Genomic DNA, 19,734 nt, shown 5'->3' on the forward strand with positions numbered 1-19,734 from the left:
TAAATGATAAAAATACAGTATAGAAAAATTGTTATGATGTTGGTATTTATTCATAGTGAGGTTGCAGTGTATGAAGACTAATGTTTATTGATTGTGTATTAGAGCATGTAGGCATCAAGCAAGCTGTCATTTCACATATGCCATAACTTGTTTAGTGTATTGAACTGATGGTTATTGGAATTATTTATTGCTAGTGATTGTTTTACTATTCATACAAAATCCATTAATCATATATCAGTGATGGTATGCACACATATCTCTCTCTGGCACGTCTTGTAACAGTGCTTCTTGAATCAAGAGTCATGACTGCTACCACAGTAATTGATAAATCATTCATTACAAATTGACCATGAGCTTTTATTATTGGTGTCTTACCTTTGGTTTTCCCATTTTTTTCATTTAGAGAGTAATTAAAAACTACATGGATTACAACTTCTTTGTTGGGATAATAATTCTCCACACAGGTGTTGTAGCTGAGCTAATGACAAAGGATGGCCACTAGAGGCGCTGCGCTCCGCTTGGCGTCGGTAGTAGTAGTAGTAGCGGGCGCATCTCCCTTTGCGATCGGCTCTCTCAGGTGGGGATTTTGAGGTGGAATGTCTAAATGGCAAATGGTTCGTGGTAGTGATCTCACTCGCCCCTGTTACCATACCGACACTTCTTTTATAGAGTGAGCGAGTCAGTTTTACTGACATTTTCTTGATTTTATTTTTTCTCTGGTAATTATTAGGTTATTTACCTAGAAATAATGAACTTAAGGATTATTTCACAGGGCGACATGAACCAATCACCCAGAAATAGATTTTTCCTTCGTCAAAATCCCTTTTATATAATTCCATTTTGCAAACATGTCCTTAATCCTTGAAGTAGGCACATTATGTTTGCCCATTCATTTTCTGAATTTTTCAAACCAGCCTCTGCTAGCCTTAAATTTACTTACGTCAGAGCTTGTTGTAGGCATTTTCTCACTGAGATCGGCATGCAACTTCAACACTTTGCTACGAGTTCTTTTTTAAATTTTATAGCATTTCTCCCTTTTTTCTATTTTTTTTTTTTTACACAAGACCTAGCACTTCAAACTTTCTTTGGCCCCATAATAGCTTATTTAGCACTTGCACTTGAATAAAAAACACAAAAACAATAAACACAAAAGCAGACTGAATCACAAAAGAAGATAGGATGCTTTGTTTGGGTGCTCGATACGGAGCCCTGTTTCGTGCTGGGCCCCGGATGTAGCGTTTTCAATTCCGAGAGTGCAAAAATTGAGGAAATGTACGATAACCGAGACAAAATTTCATAGAAAAAAAAGTCTACGAAAACCGAAATGTACAAAAGGAAAGGTGTACAAAATCTGAGGTTTGACTGCAGGTTATAAAATACAGAGAATTGGTTAAGGGTAGTGATGCATTGCATCTTTGTGCGAACTTTTTAGGTTCCATTTGCACAACATCCTCAGGAAGACTGTTCCGCAGTCCAACAGTGTGAGGAATAAGGACCTCTGTAACTAAGAAGTTTGACAGTGAAGCACATTTATTGCATATTGGTGCTACTGTTCAGCAAATCTGATTGTATTAGGCAGGAAGAGAGAACCCCTCCTGGATGAGTAACAGACATATAGCTATCTGGTAAGGTCCGGGTAGTATACATATATGTTCAAGATTTGGTGCCATACAGTTTGAATGAATTTTGTGGGAAAAATGTTACTATAGTTCCATTTATCATCATTAGCAACTCTTCAGAGTGCTGTACAAGAGTCAGAGTGAGCTGAGAGAGATTCAGTCTTGCATGAGGTGATAAAGGGGAATGTTGTCACAACATCCCATTCAAGGATGCATCATAAATAGTTTACAATAAATATACTCGGAATTTGTTCCTGGTGTTAGTTCTTATCCGTTTTGATATTGTCTGAGCTGTAATTATAATTTGACAAAGTAAAATAAAATAAATATTAGAAAGAACACTTATAACTTGGTAAAATTAGCATATTGGTACGACTGTCTTAGGGAAAAGAGGCCCACACTGGTTGGGAAATACTTGCTTTCAAGTTCCCTTGGAAGGTACAGAAGTTTTTTTTAGAATTTTTTTCCTTATAACTTGAGTATATGCATATTTTCCTCTTTCTATTGGTTAGTTTTTTTTTTTCTTTTCTTTACTTTTAAATTGGTCATCCTTACATTTTAATGCAGTTGTGGGGGTATACATCAGTGTACATTAGCCTGGACTGTGAGGTTTAAGAAAGAGCAAATAACCTGAAACAAGTTTCATAGATTTTATCAATGTTACGTGTGAGGCCGTACGTGCAATACCTAACTTCCATGCAGCATTTGGTGCCACTTAGTTAGACCTTTCTCAAAAGTAAGATGTGAAGCAGAAGTAACACTCAGTATAAACTTCAGACTCAGTTAGCTGAGTCCCATCCTCTGAAGGGAAGGATGGGGGTGAAAGATCAGTACGAGATCTACTTATCAGTGGTGTTTTCATTTTACTCGAGTTCAGCCTCATAACCCCACCAACTACTGAGCACCATTCATTTATCTGCTCCATGTCACAATTGAGACTAAGGGCAACTTCCTTTCTCATAAGTGGAGACTTACTACACCGAGAGAGGGTTGCATCATCAGCATAATGAACAATTTTGTTTGCCAAAGCACTAACCATATCACTTGTACAGTGGGTCCCTGCTACATTGCGGATCAGCAATCGCAGCTTAGTTAATCATGTTTTTCTGTATAACGGAAAATTCACTAATTCGGAAATTTTTTCACAGCGGTAATCACTAATTACTGTACTTTCATCTTATTTGAATAACTAAAATTTTTTATGATAAAAAATTATATACTATTTTATTCATATGCATACTATTATTATTAATGTATATTGCAAAATCACAAAACAGGTTACCATTGGACATGAACGCCAGTTCTCTCTCTCTTCTCTCTCTACTCTCTCTCTCTCTCTCTCTCTCTCTCTCTCTCTCTCTCTCTCTCTCTCTCTCTCTCTCTCTCTCTCTCTCTCTCTCTCTCTCAGTACACATTTATACATATCCTAAGATGAAAAAACTTCAAAACATCAATAAACTGTTATTTTATATGAGTAACTTACCAAGTAATTACATAGTTATGGTTCCCAGCCTAAGGCACCTTAGAGATTCAAAATTCTCGCTGTAGTGCTTCTTTCATTTGTGTGTAGGTGTTCAGGCCCTATTCACTATCTGGGACTTAGGGAAACAAACTGGCACAGAGTTCAATTCGTTTCCTGCCAGGTTCCAAGTAACATCAGGAGTTTTTTGCAGCTACTTCATTGGTTTTTCGGAGGGTTGGTTGCCAATATTTGAAGTACTCAAGATTTGTTGTTATGGCTTTCTTTCATCAACTTTAGTAGCTTAAAATTGAATTATCAGATGCTAGTTCATCTAGTGTTTGTTTCTGCTCTGAGGGTTGTAAAACTAGGCTTATGAAGTTTACTTACGATTCTCATACTAAATGTATTCAATGTAGAGGACAGGAATCTAGTAAGGATAATACATACTTGCCCAGAGTGTCAAGATTGGGCGAGATTGGGAGGATAAGAAATGGAAAACTTTGAAATCTAATTGTTCTCCTCACATCCTGAGTACCGTATATACTCTCATATCATGTGACTTTTGAGGACCTAATTTTGGAGCTAATTTTAAGGGGGTCACATCATACATGAGATATATAATTAGCATTTGTAATATTCACATACCAGTATCATTTGATAAAATACAAACAATAAATATGCATCTTTTCCATGGATCTTTTAAAGAGTTATGCTTTACTCCACTGCATCCAATAATATTGTATGTACGTATTTTCATATTACTATATTGTTGTATTATAAAATGCAGAAATAGCAATCAATGTTTTGGTTTGGAAATCAGCTGAGGTAAGTGTATTTTGCTGCATTGAAGTAAAACCTGAGCGATTTTCTTGCTTCTAGTTAGCTTAAGTGAATCTCAAGATACTCTATTGATATGGGACAAGGTTATTTTACGTTATACAAAGTGTTTTCAAGTCAAAATATCACTTGAGTTCATATCGTTGTGAACGAAATTTAGTAATTTTTTTCGTTATTAGATGGTGCTGAGGGCATGTTTATTGTGTGAAAACATCAACAGATTGCGTTCGATATTTTCACTTGATTTCAGCAGATTACTACGAGCTTTACATATTTATCTTTTATCGGAGTGAACACAGTAATATGTGTTCTTTCATGCAAATAGTTTTGATTAAAACACTTTTCTCTCAAATTTTGTTTATGGTCGAGTTTGATGGGGCTACACCGAAGTTTCCATGTTGCCAATGCACGATAGTAGTCATTAGCAGATGAACAACTTTCTTCAGCTTCAGCTACAACTAGCAGCTTAAATTTAGTAGTATATGCCCTTGCCAAACTTTTCTCCATATAGAATAAGGATATAGTCATGTAAAAATATATCAGTTCTATTCTTTTTAATGTCATTTGTAACATAACTATGGTAATTTTTTGCTACCGTACAATGGTTGAAATGCAAGCAAGCTGCTGTAGTTATCAGATTCGTTCATAGCAGATCAGCTATTTTTGGCTGTATGCATTTCCACAAGTATAACCTTACTGACGATACTTTTAGCTTTCTCTTTTACTCTTTTTAACTTGGCTAGAAGATGGGATAGATAAAGAGATGGAGGAAAAGGGGTTAGCCCAACTAGAAAATGGGATAGATAAACAGGAGGAAAAGAGGTTAGCCTATTGTCATTTGGTCTCAAAAATTGAACTCTCATGTTACATGAGATACATAATCAAATCATTGTTTTAGGGTGAAAATTTGGGGGTCGCATGACATACGAGATCGCGTGTTACACGAGTATATACGGTACTCCTACTTTACCACCTTCTCGTAATCCAGGAAACTACCACCTTCTCATAATCCAGGTTCCCATGATTCTGCCCTACATGCCATTGCCAGCATCGAATCAAGGCTCAACCATAAGTTTGGATTTATTTCCAATACCCTTATTGAAATGGGATCAGCTATTCAATCTCTCATGGAGAAAAATGTTATTAGTGAAAGTGCAGTGAGACGTGTTAGTGCAGTGAATGTTGAGAAGGTGGCTATCTGTCTCATCAGTGCTTTAAGGGGACCGTCCGCTATGGCGGATGACATGTCAACTTGAAAAAATAAAAAAATCTAGTTATTATTTGTATCTATGCAGAAACATACCGTGCATGCTTTCCAGAAGTTTCAGCCAATTATTTTTACAAATAATGAAGATATAGCGGTTTTTAAATGATGACGTCATTGTAACTGCGTCATCTGTATGACTGAGTTTGACAGGATCGTGTTTACATGTTTATTTTTGCATATATACAGCGATTTTTTCAGATTTTTTCGAAATTCTCATACATTTGGTAGCAATGAATGGTAGTGTGAGAGCTGCTCAGAGCGGTATAGGCGAGACTCAGAGAATGACTCAGTTACTCCAGACGTCAAAGGAGTTGCATGCACATACGCACTTACATTTGGCTACTCAGCAACTAAAGCTAGCAAAATTAGCGAAGGCCAGGAGTGTGCTGAAAGAAAAACACGAAAATTCGTTGTCATCAGCTCCCTCATTGTCTCATGTCATGCTGTCAACATCATTGTCTCATGTCACGCTTAGGGTGTTAATATACCACTTTTAGGGGAAGGACCAGGATCCTTGATGTAGAAATCAACAATAAAAGTACAAATAAAGTAATTATAATAATGTTGTTTGGACTTTTCTAAGAAAAAAACAAAAATTTCATAGCAAATCTTTGGGAGCTCATAACTCAAAAACATACTTATTCACATGTTGGTAGCCATTACTCAGTTATTTATTATCCAATTTTAGAGAGAAAGATACCATTGAAAAGAGGAATAAAAATCCCATAATTCCTTGTGAGCCAATTTTTTCTTTTTCTTTCTTTTTTTACGATTTTTGTCTAGACAAAAAAAATAAAAAAAAAATTCATAAAAAAAATCAAAAATCAAAATTCTGTTCTCACAGAATTATTCTGTATATAAAGTAGTTTTTATGGTATGATTTTCAATACAACTGATGTCATATTAGCGGAGAAATCGCTACCTAAATTTTTTTAAAATAATTTTTGCTAATAAAACTAAAAGTTTTTGCTCAAATGACTTGAAATTTTTGTATGATGAAGGTATTATATATATCTAAAACATATATGGAAATTATGTATTTTGTATAATAAACAAAAAAAATACACAACATAGCAGACGGTCCCCTTAAACAACGTACCTGTCCTGCTCCCCCACACTCGGGAGAAGACATACTGGAGGTCCAAGGGAGGCTGGTTCATTCTCAGGTCTTGACTAAATGCCACTGGAAAGGCATTCTCGGGCATCTGATTCTTCCAACCCTGACAAGAGGCTTCGTCACGACCTCTCGAGGCATGCAGAACTTGAAGTTTCTTCTCTTATTGCAGTTAAGAGGTACAGAAAGGTTAGCCCACAGCCTTCTTCAGCTTTCAGCAGTAGTCTGCATCCCCTTAGTACGTATTGGGTGGGAGACAGTCCTGAGTGCCCAATATCTTCACACGAGCACTCGAAGGGCTCACTTTCTCCTAGCAAGCTTATGGTTATGAATGCGCAGTGCCAGCTTCTGAGCTCTCGGTGCCCACTTCCGAACGCCTGGCGCCAACTTCTGAGCACCAACTGATTTCATTTGAGCGCCCACCAACAACCTCCAGGGCACCCGACAACTACTAATATGTCTTCACCTCCTTCAGTGCAAGGGGAACTCATTTGCCCTTCTACAACACCAGTTAGCACAGCGTATGGGCTTCTTGAAGATATCTTCAGTTCTTGAAACTGTAAAGAATAAGACTTTATCATTGATCTCTTGGGAGGAGGAAGAAGAGGTTGCCCAGGAATCAATCCTTTCCCCCTGCTTATTCTGCTCTACTGAAGTTTCTGTCGACACATTCCCCAACTTCTTTGTTCCTGCTACACTAACTTCTCCAACTTCTACTTTCCTTATGAGGAGGCAATCTTTGTAAGGCACCAGATTGCCAAAACTAGTACTTTCCTCTTCATCCAAGAAAGCCCTGTGCAATGTTCATGACTGACTAGTCTCTAAGAGAAAGCAGGACAAAGCTGCATTTGGTTTTCTCCCCAGTAAGCTGATGAGGATGAAGTATACGTTCCGTGCTACTGGAGAAGTTTTTAACTTAAGAGTCTCTGCCTCCTCTCAAGGGGACTTCTCTGCATTGGTAGACTGCTTGCAGATCAGCCTTCTCATCTGCAAAAGTCATGTTTTCCTATCCCAACTTGAACACCTTGTTAAGAATACGTATCTTCAAGGCGTTTGAGATTTTTAGTTTTCTCAATTGGTGGCAGTAGGAGCCTTTGTGAGAAAAATACAGGACTGTCCAACTCTCGCGGAAGACTTAGATTCTGATTGGTTGGGTGTGCTTTCGTTTGCCAGCAAAGCTGTAAGAGACAGCTCATTGGAGCTCGCCTTTCTCTTTTAAATGGGAATGTTGAAAAAAGGGAGCTCTGGTGCTCTTTTACTTCGAAAAGGGTTTCTTCAACACAGAAGTCGGCTCTTCCTTTTGCCCCTTTGGATAAGATGCACCTCTTTCCCAGTAATGGTGAAGGAGATCCTTACAGACTGGCAAAAGGAATCTACAACGGATCTGTTAGGTCAGTCCACCAGACATCCTAGACAGCCTGCAGCCTCGACATCATCGTTTTCTCCCTAGCAGACGGAGCCATTTCATTGTGAGAGCATCATGCATTGGTGGCAACTTATCCAAGCTTCCTACGCAATGGAACATGTCGGCTCGAAGGTCATCTACTGAAATTAGTGATGTTTTAGTGTCATACACTTTCAAGACAAATTTTCCTGAGTCATGCAGAGCTCCTTCAGACATATCAGTGAATGTACTTAACATGTCTGGATGCCTGATATAAGTGGCCCAAGTTGATTTCTTGCCATGTCCACTCAGTTGGCTGGTTGTATCACAACCTGTGACTGCATGATATGCTGATATATTTTTAATGATGTTGTTAGGGAGAAATGTCCTAATATCATGCACAGGGATATACCTAGGTTTTTTGGCAGTACCCACAGACATCCACACCTCCTCTGTTGTCTGGTGATAAGTAAGGAGAACTATCACAGCTGCATCACGACATTGAACAATAATACGTTTAAAGTCATTCTTGGAGGCATCAATTGCATGAAGCACTAACCTTGTGTCAGCTTTGTCACGAGAAGATTTAAGATGAGTCATAAACTTTCCAGATGAAGAAAGAACACAAGTTCAGGGTTTTCACATCCTCCAGTAACAACAAGCTCTTGCTCAAGAGGCAATCTCTGTGACTGCGTGGTAAGGAAATGAAAAAGATTCAACTTATTATCTGAGAGGTTAATGAAATTTTGGCAGGAGCTTGGCAACTGAACCTTTCTTGAATCTATCACTCGTCTAATTTTTCTGCTAACATTGGCACGACATGCCCTTGTTCTAGATTTGATGGAATTTGTCTGATATGTATCAAATAGAACATCCACTTGTTTACATGTCTAAAAAAAACCCAAATACAATTTTGCAATTTATATCTGCTAAGTCACCAAAGGTGGCAGCTCCTGTGGGTTTGCCCAATGACCGAAGAAGTGCCGTTGCAATCACAAGCACATAAGTGGTATCATTACTTCTATGCAGCTCCTTCACTTCACGGCCAAGGCTAAGTATGTTTAAAAGGGGGGGATTTATTGGCCTTTCTCAGGTTTCTATCGAGTGTTGCAAGTGATGTAGGCACTGGGGCTAAGTCATGTTTCACATAGTTGATATGTTGATATCTCTACCACTGGCTGAGGCACTGAGGATTCTTTTGAAAATATCTTTGTCTATTTTAACAGTGTTTATTTTTCCACGTTTATTGGTCACATCCACTTTATGAAGATTTGCAAGTTTTTTATTTGTTTTTTGTTATTGGGGCACGGAACATTTGTGTGGTATTTGGTTGTAGACGGTCTTGCATAAATCTTATCAGTAATTGGTTGCCCCTTTCTTGAGCAGTTAATAGATCTCTGGACATCAGGAGGTACAGTGTCATTGCTAGAAATACACATCAGGTCTGTACAGTTTCTTGCAAAAGGATTGAACTTTTGGGAGCTGCTCTTATAGCTTGCAAAGATCCCCTTCATCCCTGTCAATGCACTGCTTGCCTGTGTCCTTATGTGTAACAATTTTATTTGAGAACAATCCAGTCAGAGAATGGACATCATCTACTAGTCTTGCAAGATCACAACAGCTCAACATCCAACGATCAAGAGCAGGCTTTGAGCGTTTAATGCCAATGATCCCTCCTGCAACTTTGCAGAGCTTGTTCACATGTTCAAGAGCCATATCTTTGTGAACTTGACTGAGAACTCCCTCTGGCTCTTTTACAACAAAGTTACCTGAAAGGAACTCTTTATGAACATCTGGTGCTGTATGCTCAAGTTCACGCATGTCAGCTAGATATATAACTTCCCAATAGATATAGTTGGAGTGATCGTAAAGTGCCATGAGAGACATCATATCTCTGAAGCTTTTTAAGTGCGCTGTCCCATCTCCATCATGTTCAGCACTAATGAAATCCAATAGATATTCTATGCTGTCCATATACTGCTTCCAGAAAAGGAATGTAGCATTTGATTCCTTCTCTTTTATGAATAACTCAAAATCAATAAGAAAAGGTTCTTTCCTAGATGAAAAGCTTATCCACTGCTTCTTTTATGCTTGTGGACCTTGTACTTTGACTACCATCAAAATGCTGACCTTATTTCTGCTTCCAAATGGAGCAAATCTTCAAAACTTGTCTTCAGCTTTTGTTTTTGCCAAGTACGGAACTCTTGATAAAATTCTCCATAAGGCTTATGATGTGAGTTTATGAGCTCTCAGTGTTCGAGTCCCTGACTGTCCAACAAGGTTTGCTGTGCATTCATTGTGCAGTCCAGATTCAATCCAAGCATCAAATAAACCGGAATCTTCCATATGCTTTTCTATTGCACCCAAGTTGTTTTTAGCTGCATGGAGACGAGGCCTCCAAGGCGAATGACAATATCAGTGAGTGGCAATGGATTTGCCCACACAAGCTCTTTGGCTTTACAGTATAGCACTTCATCAAATGTTGCTACTGTTGTTTTCTGACCTAGTTTAAGAGCAATTTTTTTTTTGCATCTTAGCAACACAGTGAAGATAGTGTCCCATTCATGTGCAGGAGATAGGATGATGGATAAATATGCTACTGTTGTGACATGAGGCGACACTTTTGATATTGACTGATTGAAGCCAGTCCAGGGTAAGTTCTTTCATTTATGTGAAATTTTTTGCTGAAGATTCTAAAATTCATTCATATTGCCATAACAAAGTTGTAGCCAGTTATCATGGCTATTTTGATACCAATTATACCCAAAAGAACTACAGGCAAATACAAAGGGGCTGGCAAACAGCAAAAAAAAGTATATTATCTTGATAATGATTAAGTAAATTGATGGATAAATTAATTAACAAATTATTAGGTAAAAGAAAGACAAACAAGAAATATGACGGATAAGGAAATGAGCGTTGAAAATCCCGATAACAAACAGACCTATTTCATCTGCTGCACAATGTTGTTGTTTTCAACCACTGAAGAACTTTAAGTAGTTGTTCTTGAATCCTCAATTGTGACGCCTTGCACACAGATAAGAAGTCTACTACCAGGATAGTGGATTGATATGCGAAGGTTCCCTCTAATATTCTATGGAATTTCAGCTTTACACAAGTTGGTTGGAACCAACTCTGAATCTAGGCTACTTTTCCAATTTTGGCCCCTGGACTTTATGTACTTATTAAAAGTGTTCTTGTGTAATTATATCATCTAAAGCTAAATGGTAAGTTTTATACATTCAACTTCCCTGGCAGATATATACTTAGCTATAGACTCCGTCGTCCCCGATAGAAATTCGAATTTCGCGGCACACGCTACAGGTAGGTCAGGTGATCTACCGCCACTGCCGCTGGGTGGCAGAACTAGGAACCATCCCATTTCCTAAGACAGATTTGCTCTGTCTCGGGTAGCCATAACATCGTTGTTGTTACCTCCTGACTTGGATTTCGTTTTTCATCGCCGTTGAACTTCTGGGCTGTCTTTTGCAGGGAAGTACTGGGTCTTTGGTTCGGCATACGCTTTTATTAACTTTTTAATGAATTTCGCTTCGAAATTTCGAAGAAAAATACTAATTGAAACTACCGAAATTATCGTAGACACTCACATAGTTTGCAATAAAGGGAATTATTAATATTTATTCATTATTACATGTAATAAAGGTTACAACTTTATTGAGGAAATATTAAACTCTAATTTCCTACTTTAGGAAGTCAGAAAAGCATATAACTAGATACGCTTACTTTATAAGCTTTAATAGCGTTTGTGCTAACGAGCAGTTAGAGTATTAGCAGTACTAGTAGTGGTTGCATCCTCATCACCTTCTTACTCCACAGAAACTACAAATTTATATATGCAAATTTGAAGATAATGGATGTAGCTCAAAAGCGAGCTCTAAAAAGGTAAGAAGTGAATATAGTGTTCCCCATTGAAGTGGAGGGTGCGTCTGATCGGCTCTGTCTCGCTCCCAGACCTAGACCTCTTCCAAGCTCCCAGGCCCAGAGGAGAAGGAATGTCGACAGTCGTACGGAGGTTACGGAGAATCCCCACCGATCAGGCGTCCCCTCGGCAGACTCTGTAGAACGTCCCAGACTGCTAAGTTCGCCATTGGAAAGGCGTCCTAAAATAGTGGAGGGTGCGTTCGATCGGCTCTGTCTCGCTCCCAGACCTAGACCTCTTCCAAGCTCCCAGGCCCAGAGGAGAAGGAATGTCGACAGTCGTACGGAGGTTACGGAGAATCCCCACCGGTCAGGCGTCCCCTCGGCAGAATCTGTAGCATCCCAGACTGCCAAGGATCGCCATTGGAAGGGCATCCTAAAAGAGTGCTTTTCGTCTTCCGATTCGTCTCCTCGAAGAAGTGGATGGAATTCCGACGAACTGTCGCGTCCGATCAAGAGGAGTTGGAAAGCTCCGACGTTGGACTCGAGCCCGGAACGTTTCCCGGACGATTCTCCCTACGAGAGGAAAAGAGACCAAGAGGACAATATCTCTATCTCCTACGCTTTCCAGAGCGCATTCTCCTATTCATGGCAAAGAAAAGGAAGAAACCGCGACGGACTTCCTACTTAAAATGCAGGAACAAATTTCCTCTTTAGTAGGAGTATTGAGAAAAGGCCTTCCGAGGAGAAAGGACGATTTTCTTCCTGTTAAGAGATCTCGTCCCACGGGCGTTCCGGACTCCAGACTTGTCTCCTCTACTCCTCGTACGAGTACAGAGAGGAATAAAGAAAAAAGGACGAAAACTCATAGGATTGAGACGCAACATACGGACAATGACGAAGAGTGTCTAACTCGGACGGGAAAAAGTGTTCTAAGCGCCATTCGCCAGACACGGACAGCCCGGACAGCCGGATATGTCCTATGCGGACAACTATGTCCAAGGGACTCGTGCCGATTGCGGACAACCTTGACAAGGCGGACAGCCTGGATTGGACAAAACGTCGTGCGCAGGCAACTCCGTCCGGGCGACAGGCGCCAGAAGCGGACAAGACGGACAGGCAGAAGTGTCGTACTGGAATGACACCAGCCAAGCGCCAAGTTCCATAGGTGGACAGCTCGGACAGACGACACAGTCCGAGACGGACAGATACGTCCAAGCGCATTGAACAAACCAGACTTTCGGCAACGGTTAAGCACCAAGCGCCAAGATCTTCCTCAAAAGAATCATACGGAGAAATCAACCAGGAAGCGTCTCTTTATGATTTGGACCAGGAGCGGATTTCTCTGGACAGAGACGAAAGGTGCCGCACAGGCGGCCGTCGTCCTGTTCACGATATGTCCGTTTCTGGTGGAAATCTGCCGCAAGCACAGCTGTCTCCTGAGAAGATTGCAATATGTCGCACAGGCGGCCGTCATTCTTGTCAGGAGGACTTAGATGATGATGGAGTTTTTTCTCAGGATCGTTTGCAAATTAAACAAGATTCGTACGAGCTCTCATTCATTGATTAGAGGCTCTTCCAAATAATAGAGGCATAGAATATGGCCTTATATCCAAGAGAATAAAAATTTGAGGGATTCTCTTCGATCCTAGAGTTTTCATTGCGATCTTTTTCGACTAATACTAATTCGTGTTTATTGACGAAAAGAACGAAGAGGGCAAGATTTCCTTTCTCTCTGAATCGGAGGAAAGAATGTAGTAGCAAGACTTGCTGTATACGACTACTGAATGACAAGTCATATACTCATACCAGAGTTGCCTTTGTGGTTCGCTACGGAATTATTTATATCCTTGCAGGTTTTTTCCTGGTAAGGACTTCGCTTAAAAGGTTTGTTACGACAATACCTACTCAGCTTCGGTATTTAACAAAGGTTGTTTGGCTTAAATTTGCATTATTAAGAGCTTCCTTAGGCTCGAGAATAATTTTATTATATTCCTTCATTTAATGAAGTAACTGGCAACTCATGATGAATGCAGTTAGGCAGCGAGCGAGACTGCCGGGCTGTCATTCTAATTTCTAAGGCTGATACAGTACCATCCGGTTCTCGGTCATGAGTAGTAGGTCACATCTCTCTCTCCAACGGGATCGAATGGTTAACCGTATATCCCCCCTACAATCATGGACTTAGTCTCGAATGGAGGAGTTAAACTAACACAAATAAAATATTGTCTGCCTTTTGCTAAGAAGCTTTCAATAAGAAAGATATTATAACCTTTCAATGCTGTTTACCGTAGGTAACATTATTAAAGGATTCTAACGCAGTAGAACATTATATTATATAATGCTCTCATGCTTACGAAAGCATGTCTTATTAGAATACATGCTTAGTGAGAAGATGGATGTAGTAGAGAATTCACTTTAAGACTACGGTATGGTCAAGTCTTTCGAGAAACGCACACAACCTTTTTAGAATCGGATATTGCGCAAGAGAAGATGGATGAGTGGGATGGGAAACATTCTCTTTGTGGCAGAAATGGTTTCCCTGAATGGACTATACTTCGTATATAAGAGTTTTTTCCTACTAAGAACGGAATTAACATGTGAAAGGAGGTCGGGTACCATAAAGGCACAGATGTTCTGACACATAACATAAAGAGAATTAGAAGAATGCGCCAGCCTGGCGCAAAGCGCTAGAAGCGCCAACCTGGCGCAATGCGCCAGAAGCGCCAGCCTGGCGCAATGGGCCAAGAGCACCATCCAAGATATTTTCTCGTTTTAGCGAGTTATTAACCTAAGAATCCAGTAGCCTCTCAGACAGCAGGCTCGGTAACGGCAAGAATCGTTCCTGATTTCGTTACCCTTTTTATCACTTAGGCCAATTCCACGACTCTCTCATATCGCAAAGAGCATCGAGAATCTCTTTTTTCGCTCCTGTTCGCGTTAAAAAAGAGAACCTATTTGGAAAACAGATAGGGAACGTAACGATCCTTAAGAGGTTCGATGCAAGATTTTGCATGTCCGTGAGAACCTTCTCGATTGACGATAATAACTGTTAACGTATGTCTAACATTTATTGGAAAGAGTTGTGAGAACCTGCGGAAAGTCTTCTTCATAGATCTCTTTGCAAGGTAGAAGACGAACAGGCTTCTTATAGAATGCTTCCTTTTCCTCGAACCAAGAGAGGTAGCATATACGCCATCTTTATTTTATAGAAAGGGGAATATACTTGAGTTTTTTTTTTTTTTTTTTTTTTTTCCTAAATATAAATGTAAATTCTTTACAGAATTTAAGATAAAGGGCGTCAAAGAAAGAGAGGATAATACTTTATGCCTCATTTTGGCCTCAGAGAGGTTGGATTCACAGAGGTCACGTTCTTCTCACAGCATGTTTTTGGAAGTCTTTTCCAAGAGAGTCTGGATATTCTATCAGCATCTATTATTAAATGGACCTTAACAACCTCTCCACTCTGAGTCTGTCTGCATGCAGACTGACCAGAAGTGGACATAAATGAGAGGATTTTTCAAGGTAGATGACAATAGTCATGGCCTAGACATAGAATTGCTGCAGATCGTGCCAGAGGGAATGAGGAAACTGTCCTCTTCCGATACCTCTGTGAACCACATAGCGGTTTTTTCTTCCCTTTCAGAGGGAAGAATCACCTTTGTATATATCTGCTATCAAAGAACGCAGTAAAAGGCTATACTCTGTCTCTACAAAGGGAATTGGAGATAGGAGAGGATTAAGATCTTCGGGATCTTATACGATATATACCTCAATATGACAAGAGTAGGATATCATGCACTTCTAATGGGATCTTTTTTGTGGCCACAGATTCCATGTTCCGACAAGATGGAACTGCTCCTCATCAAACTTCTTTGAGAAATTTTTATGAGGGAATTCTTTGTTTCTCTGGGTCCTAAACGACCAAGAAGACAAGTGAATTTTTTGAGCATTGGAATCTCGCATCAGATTCTATGGAGACTAGACAATGGGTTCTTCCAGCATAGTACGTCTGGCAAAAGAACTGAAACCCCCTATTCCTGATTCAATGTTTTCAGATAGAGGTTTCGTTGTCCAGGCAGAGTAATTACGTTTTCATCTACAGTAGAATGGTTCAAACGTTTGCCTACAGAGTCTTTGGTATGCGATGACGGCTCGAAATGCTTCCCAGAAGGTGTTCAGAGGGATACAATAAAGAGCTAGAAATCAGGAGTACTCCCAATTTCAGCTCAGAGTCTCCTTCGACTTCCAGGCTTCTTCCCTTCCTTCGGACAAGGATAGGGAAGATTCTGCAACAAGACCCCTTCAACATGTAAGAAGAGATCTCGTGAGCACGGAAGTATTCAAGAAGGACTCTCCTCGGAGGAAGACTCTTATCTCTCGTACGGTTAGATATCCTATCGTCTACTGGATGTAGCTGATTACAATCACCTCCCCTTACCGGAGAGACCAAAAGCTCAAAGTGAAAGAATTTCTTCCACCCTTCTCCAGTCTCCTGATAAACGATTGTGGATGTTCAGGACTTTCGGACAAGGTAGCGCCAATCAGGCGCCAAAATACCAGAACAGGCGTAAAGACGCCAGAGGAAGACAGTCCAAATAAACACTGTCATTGTCTGATGAGGAGAAGGAGCGTGCCTCCAGCCTGGCGCAGATGCGCTAGAGGCAAATAAATCAGAAAAAGTGTCCGATGTGGGCATCGCCAGTTTCCTCGAGACTCTTAACAAGCTCGAAGCTCCAGCAAGTGGGGAGAAGTCAGCGAGGCTCCAGGCAGGCGCAAGGCGCTAGCCAGGCGCGAGGCGCCAGGCAAGCAACATGCGCCAGCCAGGCACAAGCCAGGCTCTAGGCTTCATCCAGAAGAGATCAATTTCAAAGAAAGCCCTGGTCTTCTTTGGAACAGTGTGATCTCTAAAGCACTTCTTAAGTAACTTGATGATTCCTTCAAACAGCTGAGAATTAAAAGCGCTTGAAGTGCGAGCTTTTAACAATTCTTGTTCTTTCCATAACAATATGTCGTGAGGGACATATTAGCTGTAATTTACAGGAGATGCAACTCTGTGTTGTCTTCTCTTTGCACGAAGGAGGTCAAGTTGACCTATGAGAGATCCTTCTCTCTTGGTTACGTGTCTACGGATACGTTGCTGGGATAGGGAGCCGACACTGATCCTTAACTAGTGAGTTAAAAAATTTTATTTTAACATAAGTATACTATTTTCTTTGGGTTATTTGAAATGAGTTTGGGGATAGCTTTTTTCAAATTAAGCACAAACCCTCGTGTTAGGATCAGGTGATCGGGATCGGTGTTGTGCTCCTTAATTATGCCAGTAGGCGTAGGTGTTTTGTCATGTAAGTGGATAGGACCCCTTTGATAAATAACCATTAGATTCTGTCAAGTAAGTGGATAAGACCCCATTGACAGATCTACAAGAACTCTTAGCCATAGGTCACATCCTTGCTGAGGCTCTTAAGACGAAGCAGATTCCTAGCAATAGCTAAGAGGTCAACCCTTCGTCTAAACACATAGGAACCAAGGTTTTATTTATTTATTACCTACAACGTATGTTGTTCCCTGTCTATTCAGTAATTAGCTGTCTCTTACCCTCCGCCAAAGGTGCCAATCAGCTAAGTATATATCTGCCAGGGAAGTTGAATGTATAAAAATGATATTGTCATGATACAATAAAGTTTTATACATACTTACCTGGCAGATATATACTTAGCTATAGACTCCGTCGTCCCCGACAGAAATTCGAATTTCGCGGCACACGCTACAGGTAGGTCAGGTGATCTACCGCCACTGCCGCTGGGTGGCAGAACTAGGAACCATCCCATTTTCTAAGACAGATTTGCTCTTCCACCTGTCTCCTGAGGGGAGGCTGGGTGGGCCATTTAATAGTATATATCTGCCAGGTAAGTATGTATAAAACTTTATTGTATCATGACAATATCATTTTATTCAGATGTTTATCTGGTTACTCATTTTTAATTAATATTTTTTAGTGTTAATTCCAGTATCACCATTTTCTGACTATATGCAATTGGTTATCAATGTATTGATGCATGATTAATGGACTTGACTTAATCCCTTTGGAGCAATTTTTTGTTGTTGTACAAAGACCATGTACTTTGCTGATGAGTGTGAAATATTAAAAAGGTTATGTATTAGTTGATATTTTGGTAGGTGAGATTTCTTATATTCCTTTGTATCATATATTTACAGAAAACTTCCTGTGCAAATAATGCTGATGGAACTGATGACGATGATGATGAAGATGACGATGAAGAGGCAGCAGATATGGAAGCTTTTGAAAAGTCTGGAATGTTAGAGGAGGAGGATATTGTAAGTGTCTGGTTTAATCAGTGTAATTTTGTTTTCCAGAAAAAAATAACAGTTTGTTTTTGAAAGCCATAAAATGGATTCTTTAAAACAAAAAATATTAAAAATTTCTTTTTTAACCAGTGATGCTTTGAGTTGAACTGAATGAATAGCCCACGATGTTTCTCCTGAAACACTGTCCCTTACTTTTAATGTACTTAGCATGTCTGTCCAGATTTACTGCCAGAGCTTTTAGTAAATTCAAAAGACTAAAAATTAAACCAAAGGCTGTTTTCTAATAATTCTTCATATACATGATCATTCAGGGGCCTACATGTCTGCCTAGTATCATAGGCAATGATACTATTTTACTCCCAGTCTCAAATGTTTAACATGTTTCTACACATGCCCCCTCTCCATGAAAGTGCCTTTGTTATATCAATAAACAAATCTCCCACGGTGGTTATGAATTCTTTGTCAGGGAAACTGGATGAATTTTTTTATTCCCTCTGTTCATAAAGAATATTTGGTGGACAAGGAGGACATCCTAGCTCTCATATGGTGACCAGTGGAATCTGGATCTTGCAGTGTTTATATTGAGAGGTTTTAATCCCATAGTAGGGGTATTGAAGTTGATGTTGCAGTAGCAAGTGATCGTTTAGTGCCCTTGTGACTGCCATAGCCCATCTGTTGCCTTGTCGCATTTCCCTTTTTCTATCGCATAATTGTAACCAGTGGAATGTCCCTATTACAGTACTGTATACCTTTATTCATTACTAGCTATGGAGAAAAGATTGGTAAGGAAATATAATGCTAAATTTAAGCTGCAAAGGGTAGCTGACACTCAGAAAACAATGTTCAAGCATCTAATGACTATAAATTATTGTGCATCAGCAACATGGGTGAAACTCCCTTAAACTTCATTGTTTCATCAAACTTGACCATAAGTAAGATTGGTCCCCATAGTGGGGTAGTGCCGTCAATGCACCTCATGCAGTGCAATGTAGGCATTATTTAAGGTTCTTTGCATTGTCCCTTTGACCCTTAGCTGCAACTACTATTATTCATTTTACTGTACCTCCTTTCATATTATCTTTCTTCCATTTTACTTTCCACCCTTTCCTAACAATTGGTATATAGTGCAACTGTGAGACTTTCCTCCTGTTACACCTTTCAAACCTTTACTGGGCATGTAAGAACACATTTAACTGTTGTTTTAATATGTATGAAAGATGACGAAACTTTCCCCCCATGGTTATCTGTAAATGGAAATTGATGCCTATAAAAATTTCCCAAATGGTATCATTGTCCATGTTTGCAAAAACAAACAATGCATATGGTACATGATCACTATTTTTGTATTTTTGAAACAATAGTAACATGAGAATATTGTGCATAAAATATTGTATACAGTGAAGTAAAGCTTAACTTTTTTAAAGATACATACATATTCATTATGTTTTTAAATTCATATTGTGATACTAATATGTGAATGTTACATACACTGATTTTGTATCATGTATGATGCAACCCCCTTAAAATTAGCTTCCAAAGTCACATGGTACGTGAATATATACTGTAGCCAAAAGTTAGCCTATACACAGATGGTTTTGTATTTTAGCAGTTGTCTTATACTACAGATTTGAGAAAAATTCATGAAAATTTGCCATGATTTTTGAGCTCGTCTTATCTAAAGGTCATCTTATACACGGAAATATACAGTACCTACTGTAGTGTCATCTGTCATACACAGTCTTGGTTAGGATCGAAGACACACCATTCTTAGTTATGATCAAAGACACCAGTTTTTGTTAAGAGACATCTCATCTACCCCGTCAAATGACTACTATGAGATTG

At 39.5% G+C, this 19,734-nt stretch overlaps 1 protein-coding gene across 1 annotated transcript in view; it reads left to right on the forward strand.

Moving 5' to 3' along the window:
* The window catches only part of LOC135207266 (ubiquitin-like-conjugating enzyme ATG3), a 118,001-nt gene that overhangs the window by 49,644 nt on the left and 48,623 nt on the right, over nucleotides 1–19,734 (forward strand). The window contains 1 exon segment of the mRNA XM_064238920.1: nucleotides 17,782–17,901. Within this exon segment, the coding sequence (XP_064094990.1) occupies nucleotides 17,782–17,901 (120 nt within the window).

This window comes from Macrobrachium nipponense, chromosome 32 (genome assembly GCF_015104395.2).
Source record: "Macrobrachium nipponense isolate FS-2020 chromosome 32, ASM1510439v2, whole genome shotgun sequence".
NCBI lineage: Eukaryota > Metazoa > Arthropoda > Malacostraca > Decapoda > Palaemonidae > Macrobrachium > Macrobrachium nipponense.